This window comes from Microtus oregoni, unplaced genomic scaffold (assembly GCF_018167655.1).
Source record: "Microtus oregoni isolate MIOR12 unplaced genomic scaffold, Mior012 000098F_ref0000018, whole genome shotgun sequence".
Taxonomy (NCBI): Eukaryota; Metazoa; Chordata; class Mammalia; order Rodentia; family Cricetidae; genus Microtus; species Microtus oregoni.
The window spans coordinates 2,865,564-2,881,026 of record NW_024544711.1 but is presented as its reverse complement, the minus strand read 5'-3'; the positions used below and the strand labels follow the sequence as shown (position 1 = coordinate 2,881,026).

At 49.1% G+C, this 15,463-nt stretch overlaps 1 protein-coding gene across 1 annotated transcript; it reads left to right on the top strand.

Moving 5' to 3' along the window:
- The first annotated feature begins 913 nt into the window (after positions 1–913).
- On the top strand, positions 914–11,474 carry LOC121442923 (proheparin-binding EGF-like growth factor). Its single transcript, XM_041644553.1, has 6 exons — positions 914–1,252; positions 1,469–1,642; positions 4,069–4,246; positions 8,893–9,048; positions 9,746–9,836; positions 10,117–11,474. Exons 1-5 carry the CDS (start codon positions 1,207–1,209, stop codon positions 9,816–9,818), a joined length of 627 nt encoding a protein of 208 aa, XP_041500487.1. The 5' UTR covers positions 914–1,206; the 3' UTR covers positions 9,819–9,836; positions 10,117–11,474.
- The last annotated feature ends 3,989 nt before the right edge of the window (positions 11,475–15,463 follow it).

Genomic DNA, 15,463 nt, shown 5'->3' with positions numbered 1-15,463 from the left:
TTATCCCTACACATGGCTGAATCAGGCAAGTGCTCCGTCTGGCACAATTTGAGGGCTCTGAATGCCAACCCAGCCCTGTGTCAAACTCCCTACCCAGCACGTCCCCGGGAGCTGAAATACTTACTGAGGGAATCATTATTTGAGTCAGGACATTGACTCCGGACGACCCCCTTCCCCGTAAATACATCAGTTGAAAGAGAAACATCAATCTGGCAGGGGTTGCACATACTCATCTAGGTTAGCCGCTTGGGTCCTTTGAGAGTAGAGCTTATGTTTGAGAGAGTGGTCTTAATATCTAAGAAAGAGTATGAAGCTTGTCCCATAATCTGTGTCTTTCTGATCGCAAAAACCTGGGAATTATGTTGCATAGCTCAGAAATCCTAAAGTAGACTATGTCCCCTGGGGGAAAGCAGTGGAAGCCACTCCTAACTTCCTTTGCTGTTGCTGGATTGGCATCAAATGACCACAACTTCAGATCTGGTCACTTTGCCCTCAGGAGACTAGCTGGCATTCGTATATCTATTTTTTAAACGATAAACGAAATATTATTTACTGCTGGCTGTGTCGGTAGGCTTCTGAAAGCAGATATCTAGTATGGAACAGGGATTTGTCAAAAGATGCAGGGACGCAGGCCGGGAACAGCTCTCAGCTCAGCTTTCACTAGGCTGCAGCACGCCCGGCGTTGGAGGAAAGGTAAGATCCTGGCTTCGCCACCTGCTGGTCATTCGCCCTACACCCACACTCCGGCCACGGCTGCTCTGGCCTGGTCCCAAAAATGTGAGCGCCTCCGGGTCCTCCCGCCGAGACTGCCTAGACCGGGGCAGCGCCTGCGGCCCGGCCCGGCCTGGCGCGGGAGGGGGAGAGGAGGGGGCGGGGCCGGGTGGGGCGGGGCTTCCACTGCTTTTCCAGGAGCCTTATTCCCGGCCGCGCGCTGCCAGAGAGCGCTCAGTCGGCCCCGGGAGCTGCACGCGGTACGTGACTGGTCGGCCTGACGGGCGTACAAGGGCTGGGCGGACGAGCGGACCGACTCCGAACAGACAGACTTACCGCGGCCGCAGGGCACCTCGGCAGGATCGCACCCAGAAGCGGGCAGACCTTGCCCGGTGGAATCTCGCTGCCCTCCGCCGCCTGGCCCCGGTGCAGGCGTCCAGCTGCCGCTGCATCCAAAGTGATCGCTGCCTCGCCGTCTCCGCCAGGCTCCGGACCATGAAGCTGCTGCCGTCGGTGATGCTGAAGCTCTTTCTGGCCGCAGGTAAGAGGGCAGCTGATGTCTCCGAGGTAGGGAGTGGGGTGGGGGCACCGTGCGGGGGACACGTGGGAAGGTCGATGCGTTGCCTCCCACCTCCTCCCCTAGCGGACCACTTGGTGGGGCCCGTGCGCCCTAGAGAGCGGGCGTGGACCTCGATTGCTTGGTGGTGCGGGGTCTAGGCGGTGGGACTGATGTGGCCTCCTCTCTTCCCTTGCCCAGTGTTGTCCGCATTGGTGACCGGTGAGAGTCTGGAGCGGCTTCGGAGAGGTCTGGCGGCAGCAACCAGCAACCCCGACTCTCCCACTGGATCCACAGACCAGCTGCTACCCACGGGAGACGGTCGTGCTCAGGAAGTCCAGGACTTAGTAGAGACAGATCCGGATCTTTTCAAAGGTGGGTATGGAGGTAGCCTAACCTTAGATGCTGTTTGCAGCTGAAGAATGCACAGGCCTGAGATTTATTCAGTTGCCCCCACCCACCCCTTGAGGGGATGTTCAAGGTAAAGCTCCTGGACTGATTGGAGTTGGGGTTTCTGCAATATAGTGCTATCTTTGGTCTCATATGGTGTGGGCTCTTACTTCTGTATACTTTGGAGCAAACTGAAAGAGGCAGGTTGTCAGTCGGAGGTAAGCTAGATGCTAGAAGAAAGGCATGGCTGAGATGCTTTTTCTAGAGTTTCTTATTTTTAGGGGCGGGGTGTTTCAGGACAGGGCTTCTCTGTGTAGCTTGGCTGTCCTGGAACTTGCTTGGTGTATCAGGCTGGCCACAAACTCAAAGAGATCTGCCTGCCTCTGTCTTCAGTGCGCTGAGATAAAAGACATGCACTCACCACTCCCCTGTGCTTCGCTAGACTATCTATGCAAAAAAGGGGGGAGGGTGTGCAAGTCCTGTCTAAAGTATGTTTATATATGTGGTGATTCTATATAAAAAGAGATACTAGGTGAGAGCCTGGAAAGTGTGTAGTGTTAGTCTCCTTCCACCTTTCTCCAGGTTAGGAAAGACAGGGCAGCGAGGAACTCTTGGCTTAGGTGAACGAGGCTAGTAGCCCTGCAGCTGGCAATGAAGGGTGAGTGCTGGGCCTCTAGGAGGCTGTCTTGAAATGCTGTAGATCTGAAACTTGTAGACTTCCTGCCCACTGGAATCTCTAAGGAGACTCCCAGAGGAAAGAGTTATGTGTGATTCTGTAGCCTGGATCTGTGACTGAACACAGGGACTGGGCAGAGTCCAGAACCCAGTGGCCACTTACAGTGATTCTCAGAGGTGGAGCCAGCCCTGAGCCCTGTGGCCCCGGAATGACTATATTTGGTCAGAAGGAGACACACCTGTTCAGCCCACCTGCTGCTCCGCCTCCTTGCTCCCTCCTCGCCCAAGGTTTCCTGAGGTGCTTGCTCTGCTTTGCCCAAGTCAAGATTCTGCTCCAAAACTGAGGCCGGGGTCCCACATTTCATCCTCTCTACAGTGGACCCTTGGGGTCACCCATGTCCTCAACAGTCTGGATTCTCCTGGCTCTCTCTTAGGCTGGGTAGGGCTGGGCTGGGCAGTGACTCACCCCCCACCCACATGGCTGCTCCTCATACCTCTGCCAACCTGACTCACTGCTCCCTCTCCTCGGCAGGAGCCTAACTTGTCAATCTTCTTATTCTCTCTGCTTGCTTTGGGTCCTCCTGCTCTGCTTTCCCTGGAGACCCAATAACTGGCTTTCTCTGGCCATTTACATCACTCTCTGAACTCTAAAGGAGCCTGGAACAGGACTAGAGACCCCAGTTCTGACCGCAATCCTGCACTGCCCCGGGACAAGTCCCTGCCTTCTGGGGATGCTATGGTTTTCATCTTGAAAGTGCCCTGGCATTGTTGAAGTCTCATTTGTCTTGAGGATTCTGTGTCCCTAGTCTTAACTTAATCATGTTCCCCTTTCTGCCAGACACAAGCTGTAGCTGTGAACAGCGAGCACCTTGTAACTGTGGGGTTCAGGGATGGGACAGGCTGGCACCAGAGTCCTGGGCTAATGGCAGGTTCCAGGTGGATGTGAGGTGGTTCTCCCCCAGTCCCTACAGTATGGAAAGAAGAGGGGGATATCATAGTCCAGTTCCTTCTGCATGGTTTCTTGTACATATTGTAACCTCCCTCCCTATCCCAGGTATAAATAGGACATTTGGGAATAAATCTAAATAGATATTTGAAAAAGGTCTTTTAAATCAGGGATGGCCCATTTGCTGTTTCAGAGCTAGGTCTGCACCAAACATTCCCTGATGTGAATGGGAGCTCCTGTGAAGGGCTATAAAGTTTTAGACGCTCCTATTTCAGAAGCTTTATACCCCCAAACAACCAAGTTCCTTACCCCAAAGCCATCTTTGCCTGTGACACTATCTTCCTGCAAGTGGGTCACGGAGTACGGTGTCAGGAAATGAGGCTGACTGAAGGCTAAAATAGAACCAAGTAGATGTGGGGGAGTCGCAGATGGGGTAGAAGGTGGGCAGGACGCGAGCGCGAGGCCGGTAGCTTTGCTCAGTGAACCACAGTTTCTCTGGCTTTCTTAGAATGAGGCTCTTCTTCCTTGGAACCCAACCCAACTTCTGTTTCCTCCCAAAGCTTCCTCTTTCTGGTAGTTCTTAAAGAGTTTTCCCAGGTCTCTGACTCTAGGTGGGATCAAATAGCGTGTACACCCTCATTGCTTGGGGGGGTACCCGTCTGTAATTTCCGTGTTTCAGACACTGGGATGGGAGGGATGGGGGGGTTGAGGTCAGCCTGGCTTAGATCTGAAGATACTTTTTCCAAAGGACACAGTTGAGAGGCTTAACTGGGTACCTTTCTTCCTGCAGTTGCTTTCTCCTCCAAGCCTCAAGCTCTAGTCACGCCAAGCAAAGAAAAGAACGGGAAAAAAAAGAAGAAAGGCAAGGGATTAGGAAAGAAGAGAGACCCATGTCTTAGGAAATACAAGGACTTCTGCATCCACGGGGAATGCAAATACGTAAAGGACCTCCGGGCTCCATCATGCAAGTAAGTGGTCCCAGAACCAATCTCATCAGCTCTGTCGGCCACAGGCTCTCTTTGTCACTGTTCCTTGAATTCATAATTTCACCCAGCTTCTTTTCAACCTCTGAGAGGAAGTTCAAAGGAAGGGACACATTTTTAGTCAGCGGAAGTCCCCGCTACCACCAAAGAGGATGCAATTTCCTGTGGCATGGGTTTGTGACGCTCCCCAATCCTTCAGGACATTTCCTCGTGCACACCCATAACTGAGCGCGTGTCCAGGAGAGCTGACACTGGTGAAGGAGGGCCTTCGTTCTGGCCTTGGACCCTTCTCGGGGAAGGAAAGCCAATAGGAAACATGGCTGAGTCGGTTCCTAGAAGGAGTGGAGCTGATGTAGGTGCCTGAAGTCACATGCTGTGCAGGCGTGTGTACTCAAGTGCATGCGAGCATGCAAATGAGTAGATGCGGGCTGATACTAATGCGTGGCAGGACTACAAGACAGGAACTGTCGTGTAGAATGAGTTGAAACCCCTACTCTTTACTTTTTCACCCAGACGGGACAGAAGGATGTGGGAGACACAGAGGATATTGATCTTGTCTAGAAGAATGGGCTAGAGAAGGTTTTCTTTGTGCAGGATTCACAGGAACCTAACTCGGTTTGCAGGAGTGTGGGTGGAGGGGTCGTGGGATCATTGTTCTCTCATAGGCCAAACCCAGCAAGCGGCCACCTTGGCAGCCCCTCAGGGATTATACCTGCTCTCTGGCAGGTATAATGTCACCACTCTGCCTGAGGCCAGTACCCCACATCAGACCACTTTCCATATCTTCCCTGTCAAGTGAGACACAGACTCTTGGAGCCCTGTGACCCTTCCTAGGAGACCCTGGACGGTCCAGGATGCTGTTGTGTGTACTCTGTGGCCCATTCTGTATGGCACCTCTTCCACCTGTGACTGGCATGGGTCCTTTGGCTTTGAAAGCATCCTTGTCCCATCTAACCCTACACAGCAGATCTGTCCTGTATTTAGCAGTTGGTAGACAGACCCATTGCTTCCCACCTTCCCAGTCAGTGTGTCCCTTCCTGTGACAACCCTGGGCGAGAGCTGAGTGTCTTGGAGAGGCAGGATCTCTGTCTGCTCCTTCCCAGTGTCCTGGAACAGGACAGGAAATGTTTGTCTTACACATGCGAGATGGCATCATTAGCTCAGGGAGGAGAAAGTGACTCTGAGGGCAGTCGAGATGGACTAGAGCCAGGGGTCTGTCTAGCCACACTGGCTCAGGCTGTTTGTGCTCCAGGGTGGTTTGGCAAATAGATGTGCAGGGCTTCCATTGATCAGTCGAGAAGCAGGACTCCCCTGACCTTCTAAGCTCAGAAAACCCAAAAAAGCTTGTGTAAGGCCACCTTCCCAGTGGCTCTAGGGATAGTGATGGTAATCATATTGGTATTGTTTCTTCGAGGTCTTCATTGTTTGCCTTTACATCTAGTTCAGCCCAGCAGGCATGATGAGCACTCATGTGGTGCCGTACACTGTCGGAAGGGATGAAAACAGATGGTCTCTTGGGGTTTCCAAAAGCCTCCTTTTCTGGGAGGGAAGGCAAAACTTTCTCTCTCTACTTGAAAAATGAGGAAGCCACAGAGAGTGAGTAGGAAGTTATTTGCATGAGATCAACATCTAAATAAATCCATGGGAAGAAGATAGGGTCTCACTCCTATCCCAGCATGCTTTTCATGCTCCCAGGCCTCACTGGGTGTTGGCTTTCCTCCTCTGTCCCTGTCCTTGTGGAGTTGAACAGGATTTTATGGAGGGCAGCTGTTGTCCTAGAACACCCATTAGGATTTTACTAGTCTCAGGGCGCAGCAAGTGACCAGAAGACTTTCTGTCAGCTTCCTAGGTACACTTTATAGGGTGGGTTCTCTGACAACAGAGATCCTGGTTTGGGGCAATGTGACATCTGTGCACCTACATCTGTGTCCCTTTTTGTGGCTTCTCCTCTACTTTAGACCCAGACACTGCCAGCAAGGGTGTGTCCTGGCTGCTGTGGTGAACTTGAGGCTAGCTGGCTTCCTAAACCAGCCTCTGACAGCCACCACTAACAGGAAAACCCTTCTGTGTCACCAGCCAAAAGTTTCCCTCAAAGAGCAGTTTTCTTGGATTTCTGACTGGCTGTTGACCCAGAGATTGGCTGCAAAGTTTCCTGTAGCTGGAGGAAACCTGGGGGTAGTTGGTTCGGGAAGGACTGAGCTAGAAGAGAGACAGACCTGGAGCTGCCCTGTCCCTACTGCTCGCATTCAGAGGCCCCCTTCTCTTGACGTCATCTGGCTTGAACATCCCATTCCTTGAGATGCAGCCTTTCCCCTCTGCTTTGATTCTATAATAACTACCGAAGTGGGGCCTGGGCTGGTCGTGATGCTCCAGCGAGGTAGGCTTTTATTACCTCTGGTTTCGATACGAGGAAACTAGAGTTTAGGAAAGTAGTGTGACTTACCCAAGATCACCTGGGTAGAAATAGAAGAACCGGTCTGGAACTCATTTATCATGCTCTCCTCTATCAAATGATGCTTCCTCCAACGTCAGGGGTAGCTGTGGAAATATGCTAGACTGTGTTGACGAGATCTCTGCACCCCGGAAGGATCTCCTCTTCTAAAGTGGGTCACAGACAGAGAGAGGAGAAACGGGTCCTAGTTTGAAGAATGTGTGTGTGTTGGCTTGGGGCAAGACACATGATCTTGCCCTGCATCCAGGGATATGTGGAATGTACTCAGCCTGCCTCCTCCCCTGGGGAAGCCAGGCTTTGAAGGGAGGGAGAAGTGGGGTAATATTAGCACATTTGCATTATTATCCTTTTGACTCAGGACAGAGGTGGTAGAAGGATTATATAACTGAATTGCAGGACTCTGAGGCCAAGTTTTATTTCTATCATCTGAGTAACTACCTGTGGGGGTTTGAACGATGGTTTGGAAGTGCAAAACAGAATGAGCTTCAGCTTCCTTCCCCAGGAATAGCGTAGTTGCTGAACTCATCCAGACTGCTAGGTTTAATCTAGGCTCTACTACTCACTAACTCTGTAACTTTGGCATGTTATTTAGCAGAGGGTAAGCCCTGGCTCCTTCAGCTTGAAAATGGGGATCACAGCTTCTGCTTCACAGGTGGTTTGACCTTAAATGTCCAATGAAATCAAAGGCCCTGAGTTCAGGCCCCAGCACTAAAGATGAAATAATATAATCCCTGTGGAGCAGTTAGTGCAGATGCTTGGTCACGGCCGGCCTTTATTACTTTCTATTTATTCATAAAGCTGTGGATAATCAACAATGACAGCAATATGGCCAGTGGACAGGTCCGACAGCCCAGGACCTACCAGATAGGTTTTCTTAGGCTACCTGGTCCCTCGCAGTGAGAGTGCATAGAATCATAGTGGCTTCTGATGTTGGCCTTGCTGCTTCCTAGTTATGAGACTTGACCCATTACTTAATTTCGTTGACCCCTTATCTCTGTGAACACATGATTTTCCAGGGACACTCCCAGGAGCTTCCTTTAGGTCCTGGCAGGGTAGGGATGTATTTTCCCCACTCTGACTCAAGGGTTAGACACGCTGAAAAGGCTAGGTAAAGAAGATATTCTGTCCTTTGTTGGCCTGACCTGTCTTTATGCTGCTCCATACCCAGGAGTAGGTGTAAATAGTCCTGAGTGCTACCCAGCCCCACCCCTCCCAGGGCCCTGCCATCGGGAAAGAGAGCTACATCCAGGCTCCGAGGCTCCAGGTGCACAACCTCCTCCAGGGAGATGCAGTTCATAGTAGAGGGCCACTGGGTACTTGGTGCCTCCTTCAGCAACTGCTGGCCTAAGATCCCCAGCTGGTGGGTGAGCAATTGTGGAGGGAGCTGGCCAAGTTAGAGTCCATGCCCATGCTGCTGCCCTGCTGCATGACCTTGGGAAGCGATGCCACCTTTCTGTAGCACGGGCTCCCACCGACATCAAAGGATCTCAGGGGTGCTCAAAAGGAAGGGGTGTGAACGTGTTTCTTCAGCAGTCTTCCTACGAGCTTCAAGGAAATGCTTTGTGTTCCAAGCGGCGGCTGTCACGTGATGTGTTTCTTGAGCGAGAAGAGCCAAGGGATTGTTTCTGACATTCTTTCAGGCTGCGACAGGGTGGCTGGGCAGGAAGATGTTATCTCAGTCTGCTTGTTTTGTCCTGTGATGGAGGAGGCCCGAGAGTCCAGCGTCCAGCGTTCAGAGGCCAAAGGCTGTAGCTTAGCTCCCAGGTTGGGAGCTAGGAGTTAAATGAAGGAAACGAGAAAAACGATTCCTGGCACAGGGACAGGGCCTATTAATAGACTGAGCAGCGGCGGGGAGGGACTGCATGTTGGATGCATCGATGGGCAAGGCTGGGTTTATTTCTGGGTCAGAATGTAGAAGGGCCTCTCTAGAGGGAGTGATGCCGAATCCCCTCAACTCAGTCCATCAGCCCTGATGCTCAAGTCCTCTTAAGTGGCTTAAGCAAAACACCTTAGTACAAATGTAATAGATTAGACCCATGTGGAATACATCTAAACGGAGACCGCCAGCTCCTCCCTCGCCTTTTCCCCGCCTGAAGCGGGACTTGAGGAGTAGTGGGGTGGAGCGAGAGGAAGAGAGGGTGCATACACCCTTAACTCTGTCTTCGTCTTGTTATTCTAGGTGCCACCCAGGTTACCATGGAGAGAGGTGTCATGGGCTGACCCTACCGGTGGAGAATCGCTTAATAACGTATGACCACACTACAGTCTTGGCTGTGGTGGCTGTGGTGCTGTCGTCTGTCTGTCTGCTTGTCATAGTGGGACTTCTCATGTTTAGGTGAGTGTTTGGGGACCGTGAAGGCTAGTTCTGCAAATCGCTCACTTCTCTCTCCTCCTAGGACTTAGGCCTACAGCCTCTTCTCATACCCTTCGGCTTGTTACTATATATTTTTGAGAAACTATTTTGTCTGACACAGTGTGAAGCCGGTGGGTAGAGCCCAAGGTACCTATTGCCAGGCCATACAGGTTCCGTTCCTCTGTTCCTCACGGGGTTCATTTCCTAACTCTGTGGCCTGGTGACTCACCCATGGAGACACATCTTAAATATTTCTTTCTCCTGGCATTAGGGTGTGGTTTGGTAGTAAAGGCAAGGATAATATTATTGATGATAATCTTTCAGGGATTATACTCTGTGAGGATATTTGGATAACCAAATAATATTAAAATAAAGAAAGCCAGGGAAGACAGGTGTGTAGCTGCTATGAGGCCAGCCTGGGCTATATAGGAAATGCTAGACCAGTCTGGGTTATGAGGTGCCATCTCTAAAAGCATGCATAGATATTTACATAAATATAGAAATGTTGTGTTGGTAGAGACAGGAATCCCCTGGGAAAGCTAGGTTTTGGCTAAAGACCAATGAGTTGCCATACCCTCTGCTTTTTCAAGAAATGGAGAGGCATCATGGGAGTTCCTTTTGAGGGCTGGCTGTGGGACCTGAACTTTGTCATCTGCTCACTGCCCTTTATCTTCCTCAGGTACCATAGGCGAGGAGGTTATGATGTGGAAAATGAAGAGAAAGTGAAGCTGGGCATGACTAATTCCCACTGAGAAGGACCTGTGCTCAAGGTAACGGTCCACTCTTTTCCCTGGGCAGCACAGAGAGGCCAAGGCGTGGGTGGGTCTTGGGGAGGTTTCAGTGAGTGCTGAATCCTTTTGATTGGGGGTTGCAGGAGGCAGGTTACTGCTGTGGAGGAGTCCGAGTTGTGATGCAGAATGGTCTTCAGAGACTTGGTGAGGCATCTCCAGTTAGGTTACAAGGTTGCAGTGCCCTCAGCTCCCCTTCCGAATGCTCTTTGCATCTCATAAGGTTGGACCCAGCTTTAAATACCTCCCTCCTGTGTTTCAGGAACCTTCAGAGGACGGCTACCTCTGAGACAGGGGTTCATTACAAGTTCTGCAGAGGAGAAAGACTTCACAAGCAGCCGCGAAGACTTCTTCATTCCCAGTTGCTACCCTGACTGGGCCTCCCAAAATTGCTCTGCAAAAATATCAGAGCCTCCAAGTGCCAAACAGATGGTGCCCACTGGGATCCCGATCAGAACAGTGGAAGCAGGAGAGCCCTCCAGGCCTTTCTGACTCTCCCTCACCGAACCCACTGGCTTGTTTAAATACTTAGCTTCTGGATTAAAGTGCCAGCTAGACTTCATATGCTCCAGGATTTTTGACTGAAAAAAGGAGAGGAAGGAGGAATGATTTATGGACTGGAAGAAAGCGACAGAATTGAGAAGCTGTATGTTCAAGTAGCCCCAAGGGATCTGCTGTTTGGACCCTCCAGCACGCTGGATTTGATGAGCTAACTGTGAAATACCACAAGCCCAAGAACTCTGAATTTTGGGACTTCTACCCAGAGGGGAAAAATAACAACTATTTTTTTTCGTTATTTGTTTGTAAAATGCCTCTTAAATTATATATTTATTTTATTCTATGTATGTTAATTTATTTAGTTTTTAACAATCTAACAATAATATTTCAAGTGCCTAGACTGTTACTTTGGCAATGTCCTGGCCCACCTCTTTGCAGCTCTACCATCTGGCTCAGTGTGCCACGCTCCCGTGTGCTCTGCAACCCATCTGTCGTAATTTATTGTCTGTCTACATTTCAGAAGATATCCCAGGAGCAGAGTATCCGGGGGGTTGTGTACGGTCAGAGTGCAGGAATTGATTTGGGCAGAGCCACTCTGTGAGTTGGACTTCCGTCTTGCCTTTTGTCTACTGTTCGTGTTTTGCAAGCCCACGGTGCTGACGTCAATGTGTAATAGATATTGGTGTTTACCTGTGTCCTCACAGAAGATGTTGGGCGTCCAGGCCTTCAGTTTCCTGGTCCCTTTTCCTCCATCACCCTTTCCGATCCCCAATTGTGTCAAGTCATTTCCCTTCCTTCTGCCATTCTGGTGCTAGTCCATGCAGAAGCTGGTAGGGCAGAGGACAGTTTGGAGAAGGTATTAGGAAAGAAAAAGGCTGAGGAGGAGCAGGGAATGTTGGAGTTGGCTATTCTAGGTAATTGATCACCTATCAGTTGCTACAGAGAGCGTTGGTGGTAGGGAAGGTTTTGGGTAAGAAAACTATACAGTCTCACCAAAACTGTAATACTGTTATGGTCCCCATGGAAGTTTCTGGTGCCATTTATGAACTGTTACAACTTATATTTCCAAAACCTCGTTCATATTTATACTTTGTGATCCAAATAAAGATAACCCTTACTCCATGGTCTGCTTAATTTTGTTGTTGTTGTTGTTTTGTACAGGGTATCACTGTGGAGTCCTGTCTATCTGCCTTGGATCTCTCCAAGTAGACCAGGCTCGCCTTGAACTCAGATCTGTCTGCCTTTGCCTCCCGAGTGCTTGCACCACTGCACTGGGCTTGCTTGTTTTGTTCTTATGTGTGTGAAAATCAGACGTTGACTTTGGGTATCTTTCATGTTTGTTCTCCTTTATTATTTATTCGTTTGTTTGTTTTTTTTTTCTCAGACAAAACCTTACTACATAGCCCTGGCTGGCTTAGAACTCAGAAATCTACCTGTCTCTGTCTCCTTCGTGATGAGTTTAAAGGCATGTAGGCCTTTAACGCCTAGCTTGCTCTTCGTTTTTTTGAGACAAGAGTCTCTCACTGGACCCGGAGCTCATCAATTCATTTCGGCTAGGCTAGTGGGTCAATGAGCTTCAGGAATTCTCCTGCGTCTGCCTCTCCTGCCAAGGGTCTGGGATTACAGACACACACCAGTGTATTGGTTTGTATAAGGACCCTGGGGATACAAACTAAGATCCTTGTGTTTGCATATTAAACACTTTACTGACGGAACCATTTCCCCCCTTCTCTAGTCTGCTTGTTTTAACTGGGGATTTGTTTAACATGGGAGTTGTCTAAGCTGTCTCAGTGTCGGGAATATTTATGACTTCTGTTCTCACTCTGTAACCTCCAGGATGGGGGTACTATTGTTATCTCATTTTTCTAAAAGAGGAAACTGAGTCTCGGGTTGTAGAACTTGCCCAAGACTACACTGTGAGCTGGGACTAGTTACTGTGTTCTAATGCTTACTACTTCTCACACAGAAAGGCTAGAACTTTGGTATAGGACGTTTGGCTGGCTGGACTTACATGTGTTTAATTGTCAGGTCCTAGACTCGGGATTTAATTGTGTACCATACATGCAAGCATCTGTCACTCCTGGAAAGAACAAGATGTTTTTGGTTCTGCTCTCATGCCCCACAGCCAATCCACCAGCAGCTTTTGTCTGCTATGCTTTTTGAATGTATGTATGTAACTGTCCCTATCATCACCCAGTCCAACACTGCATCCCCTCAGTCCTAAACTCTGGGAGGCCTCCTGCCTTCCTAGTTCCACCTCGTTTCTTCACCGGAATGATCTTTTATTTAAAACATAACTCAGGACTGGGAGTGGTAGCTCTGTGGTAGAACCCATGCTTTGCAGACAAGAAGTCCAAGGTTTGAATCCCCACATATGACCCACACATAAACAGATCTTGTCTACTCTGCAGGCCTTCCCTGATCAACCCATCACACACAGAACATTCTTCAACGTACCATCCTCTCCTTAGAGGGATTTATGTTCCTCCATCGTTCTCAAGCACAACTGACACATTCCCGTTTGCTTATAGTCGATCTGCCCCCACTAAACTGTTAGCCCAATGATGTGTGTTTATCGTCCTAATAAAACTGAGATGTAGGCGTTCGGGGTTTTTACATTCATACACTATTGTTAGGAAAACTAAACTCCAAGACCATCAAGGGAGCAGAGTCAATCTACCATTGGCCTGAAAGGTTTAGAGAGGTGCCTCTCTCAGGGAGGGTGGGTTGAACAACAGGGTAAAAGTGAAATTAAGGGTCCATCATGACTTTCTGGGTGCTAGGACTACAAGTGGGAACCACTGTACCTGGCCCAAACAGGGATCACGAACATACACTGAATATCTTTTTTAAACTCTTAGTCACCAACCAGTGTGATGGTTTATACTGACTGTCACTTGGCAGGTGGCTCATGGCTTGGTGGATCTGTGAGTTTGAGGCCAGCCTGGTCTACAGAGCTAGTTCCAGGACAGCCAGGGTCACACAGAGAAACCCTGTCTTGTGTGTGTGTGGAGGCATTAGCCTGGGCTACATACACTCTGTCTCAAAACAAATGAAAACAAAAAAGCAGGGCTGGGGGTGGTGGTCTGTAGCTTGGGGGTAAAGGGCTTTCCTGGCATGTACAAGGACCTGGATCTCCAGTACAAAAGACAAAACCAAAATCCCACAAAACACCCCTTTTAGTATCTGATGATGAAATGAATAAACAAACTGGCAGATTTTAACAATAAAGGGCTGAGCAGTGGAGTGGATAAGTCTTACAGCGTTGGTGACAGAAGGAGCCAGACCTAAGGGAGGACTTTCTGTGTGGATCCAATTACATAGAAAGTAAAAAAAGCCTGGACCAGCGAGATGGCTCAGCCAAGCCTGATGACCCGAGTCTGGTCCCCGAGACACACAGCTGACTCCCCAAGTTGTTCCTCTGACCACCATACATACACAGGTCCTGCTCCCTTATAACAATAATTCATGGTACTAAAAATAAAACAATTTATAGTGAAAGAAATCAGGAAAGAGATACTGGTTGGGAAATAGTCACAGGGAAGACGAAGTTGCTCTATGATCTACTGCCTGGATTCCCAGGACTGTTCTCTCTGAGAAAATCCACTGAATATGACTTGCACATTTTTCTCTGTGTTATACTTCACTAAAGAGATTCATTTTTAATGCATTATTATTTGTGTGGGAGTGAACGCACATGTATGAAGGCCAGGGGACAGCTCTAGCGAGTCAAATCTCTCTGATCTTTTTTTTTTTTTTTCAAGACAGGGTTTCTCTGTAGCTTTGGAGCCTGTCCTAGAACTAGCTCTTGTAGACCAGGTTGGCCTCAAACTCACAAAGATCTACCTGCCTCTGCCTCCTGAGTGCTGGGATTAAAGGCCTGCGCCGCCACCGCCCGGCTTCTCTCTAGTCTTTAAGTGAGTTCCGGTGATCAAACTCATCTCTAAGCTTGGTCCAAGCACTTGGGAAATAAAGTCATGAGGATCAGAAGTTTATGGCATTACTTAACTCTAAAGAAAGTTTGAGGTCATCCTGGGTTACGTGAAACCCTATCACAAAGAACAAAAAACATAAACAAGCTTGGATAAAGGCCACTTCATCTTGCCTTCTATCCAGTTCTGTGTAGGACCCTTGCCTGCCTCTGGTAATCACAGAGACTGGTAAAGACTGCATAACCGGAGAGATGGCTTCTTTGGCTCTCCGTGGTGCTCTTTTCCCTGGCTCCAAGCTTCTGGTCTCAAGCTCTTCCACTGGCCAGGGCTGGACTTTCTGAGTATGCTTTGGTTTTGAGCTTATGTTTCCTGCAGGGCAGGGACTTCCAGCCTCTCTGCTTCCTCTCCTCCTGCCCCTGTTGCTGATGGGAGTTCTACTTTACAGTCTTCTGGCCTTCTCTGTGATTGACACCATGGTCCCAGGGAGCTGAACTTGCAGTCACTTCCCAGCCATCAGCCATCAGGAAAAACTGGTGCTCTGAGCCTTAAAGAATATCTCCTTTTACTCACCAGGCTTTTCATCCAAATACCTTTGAGAGTTTTTTGTTTGTTTTTTTCAGGATAGGCTTTCTTTGTGTAGACTAGGCTGACCTCGAACTCAGAGATCTGCCCTGCCTCTGTCTCCCAAGTACTGAGATTAAACGTATGTGCCACCACGATCATTCACAGGTTAACAGTATCTGGGTCTATTGGATGCTCGTGCTCACTACCATCAGGGCACTGGCTGACCTACCACAGTCTGGAAATTAGGTGCTTCTTGTGGCATAGGTGAGAAAATCGAGGCTGAGAGAAGTTAGATGACACTCTTATAATTAAGGGATAAAGTCAGGGTACTGAGAAACTTAATTCTCAAGTCTGAGTTCTAACTCGTAAGTGATATTCCTGAACTCTTCAGGTTGGACTGTTATCTATCTATCTATCTATCTATCTATCTATCTATCTATCTATCTATCTCTATCTCTGTCTCTAACAGGGTCTTTCTATGTAGCCTGTCTGTCCTTGAACTCAAAGAGATCCTCCTGTCTCAGCCTCCCGAGTTCTGGGATCAAAGGTGTGTGCCACCACTGCCCAGTCTTGGTTTTCTATTTATCCAGAAATTATGCAGCAAAAGGAATCATT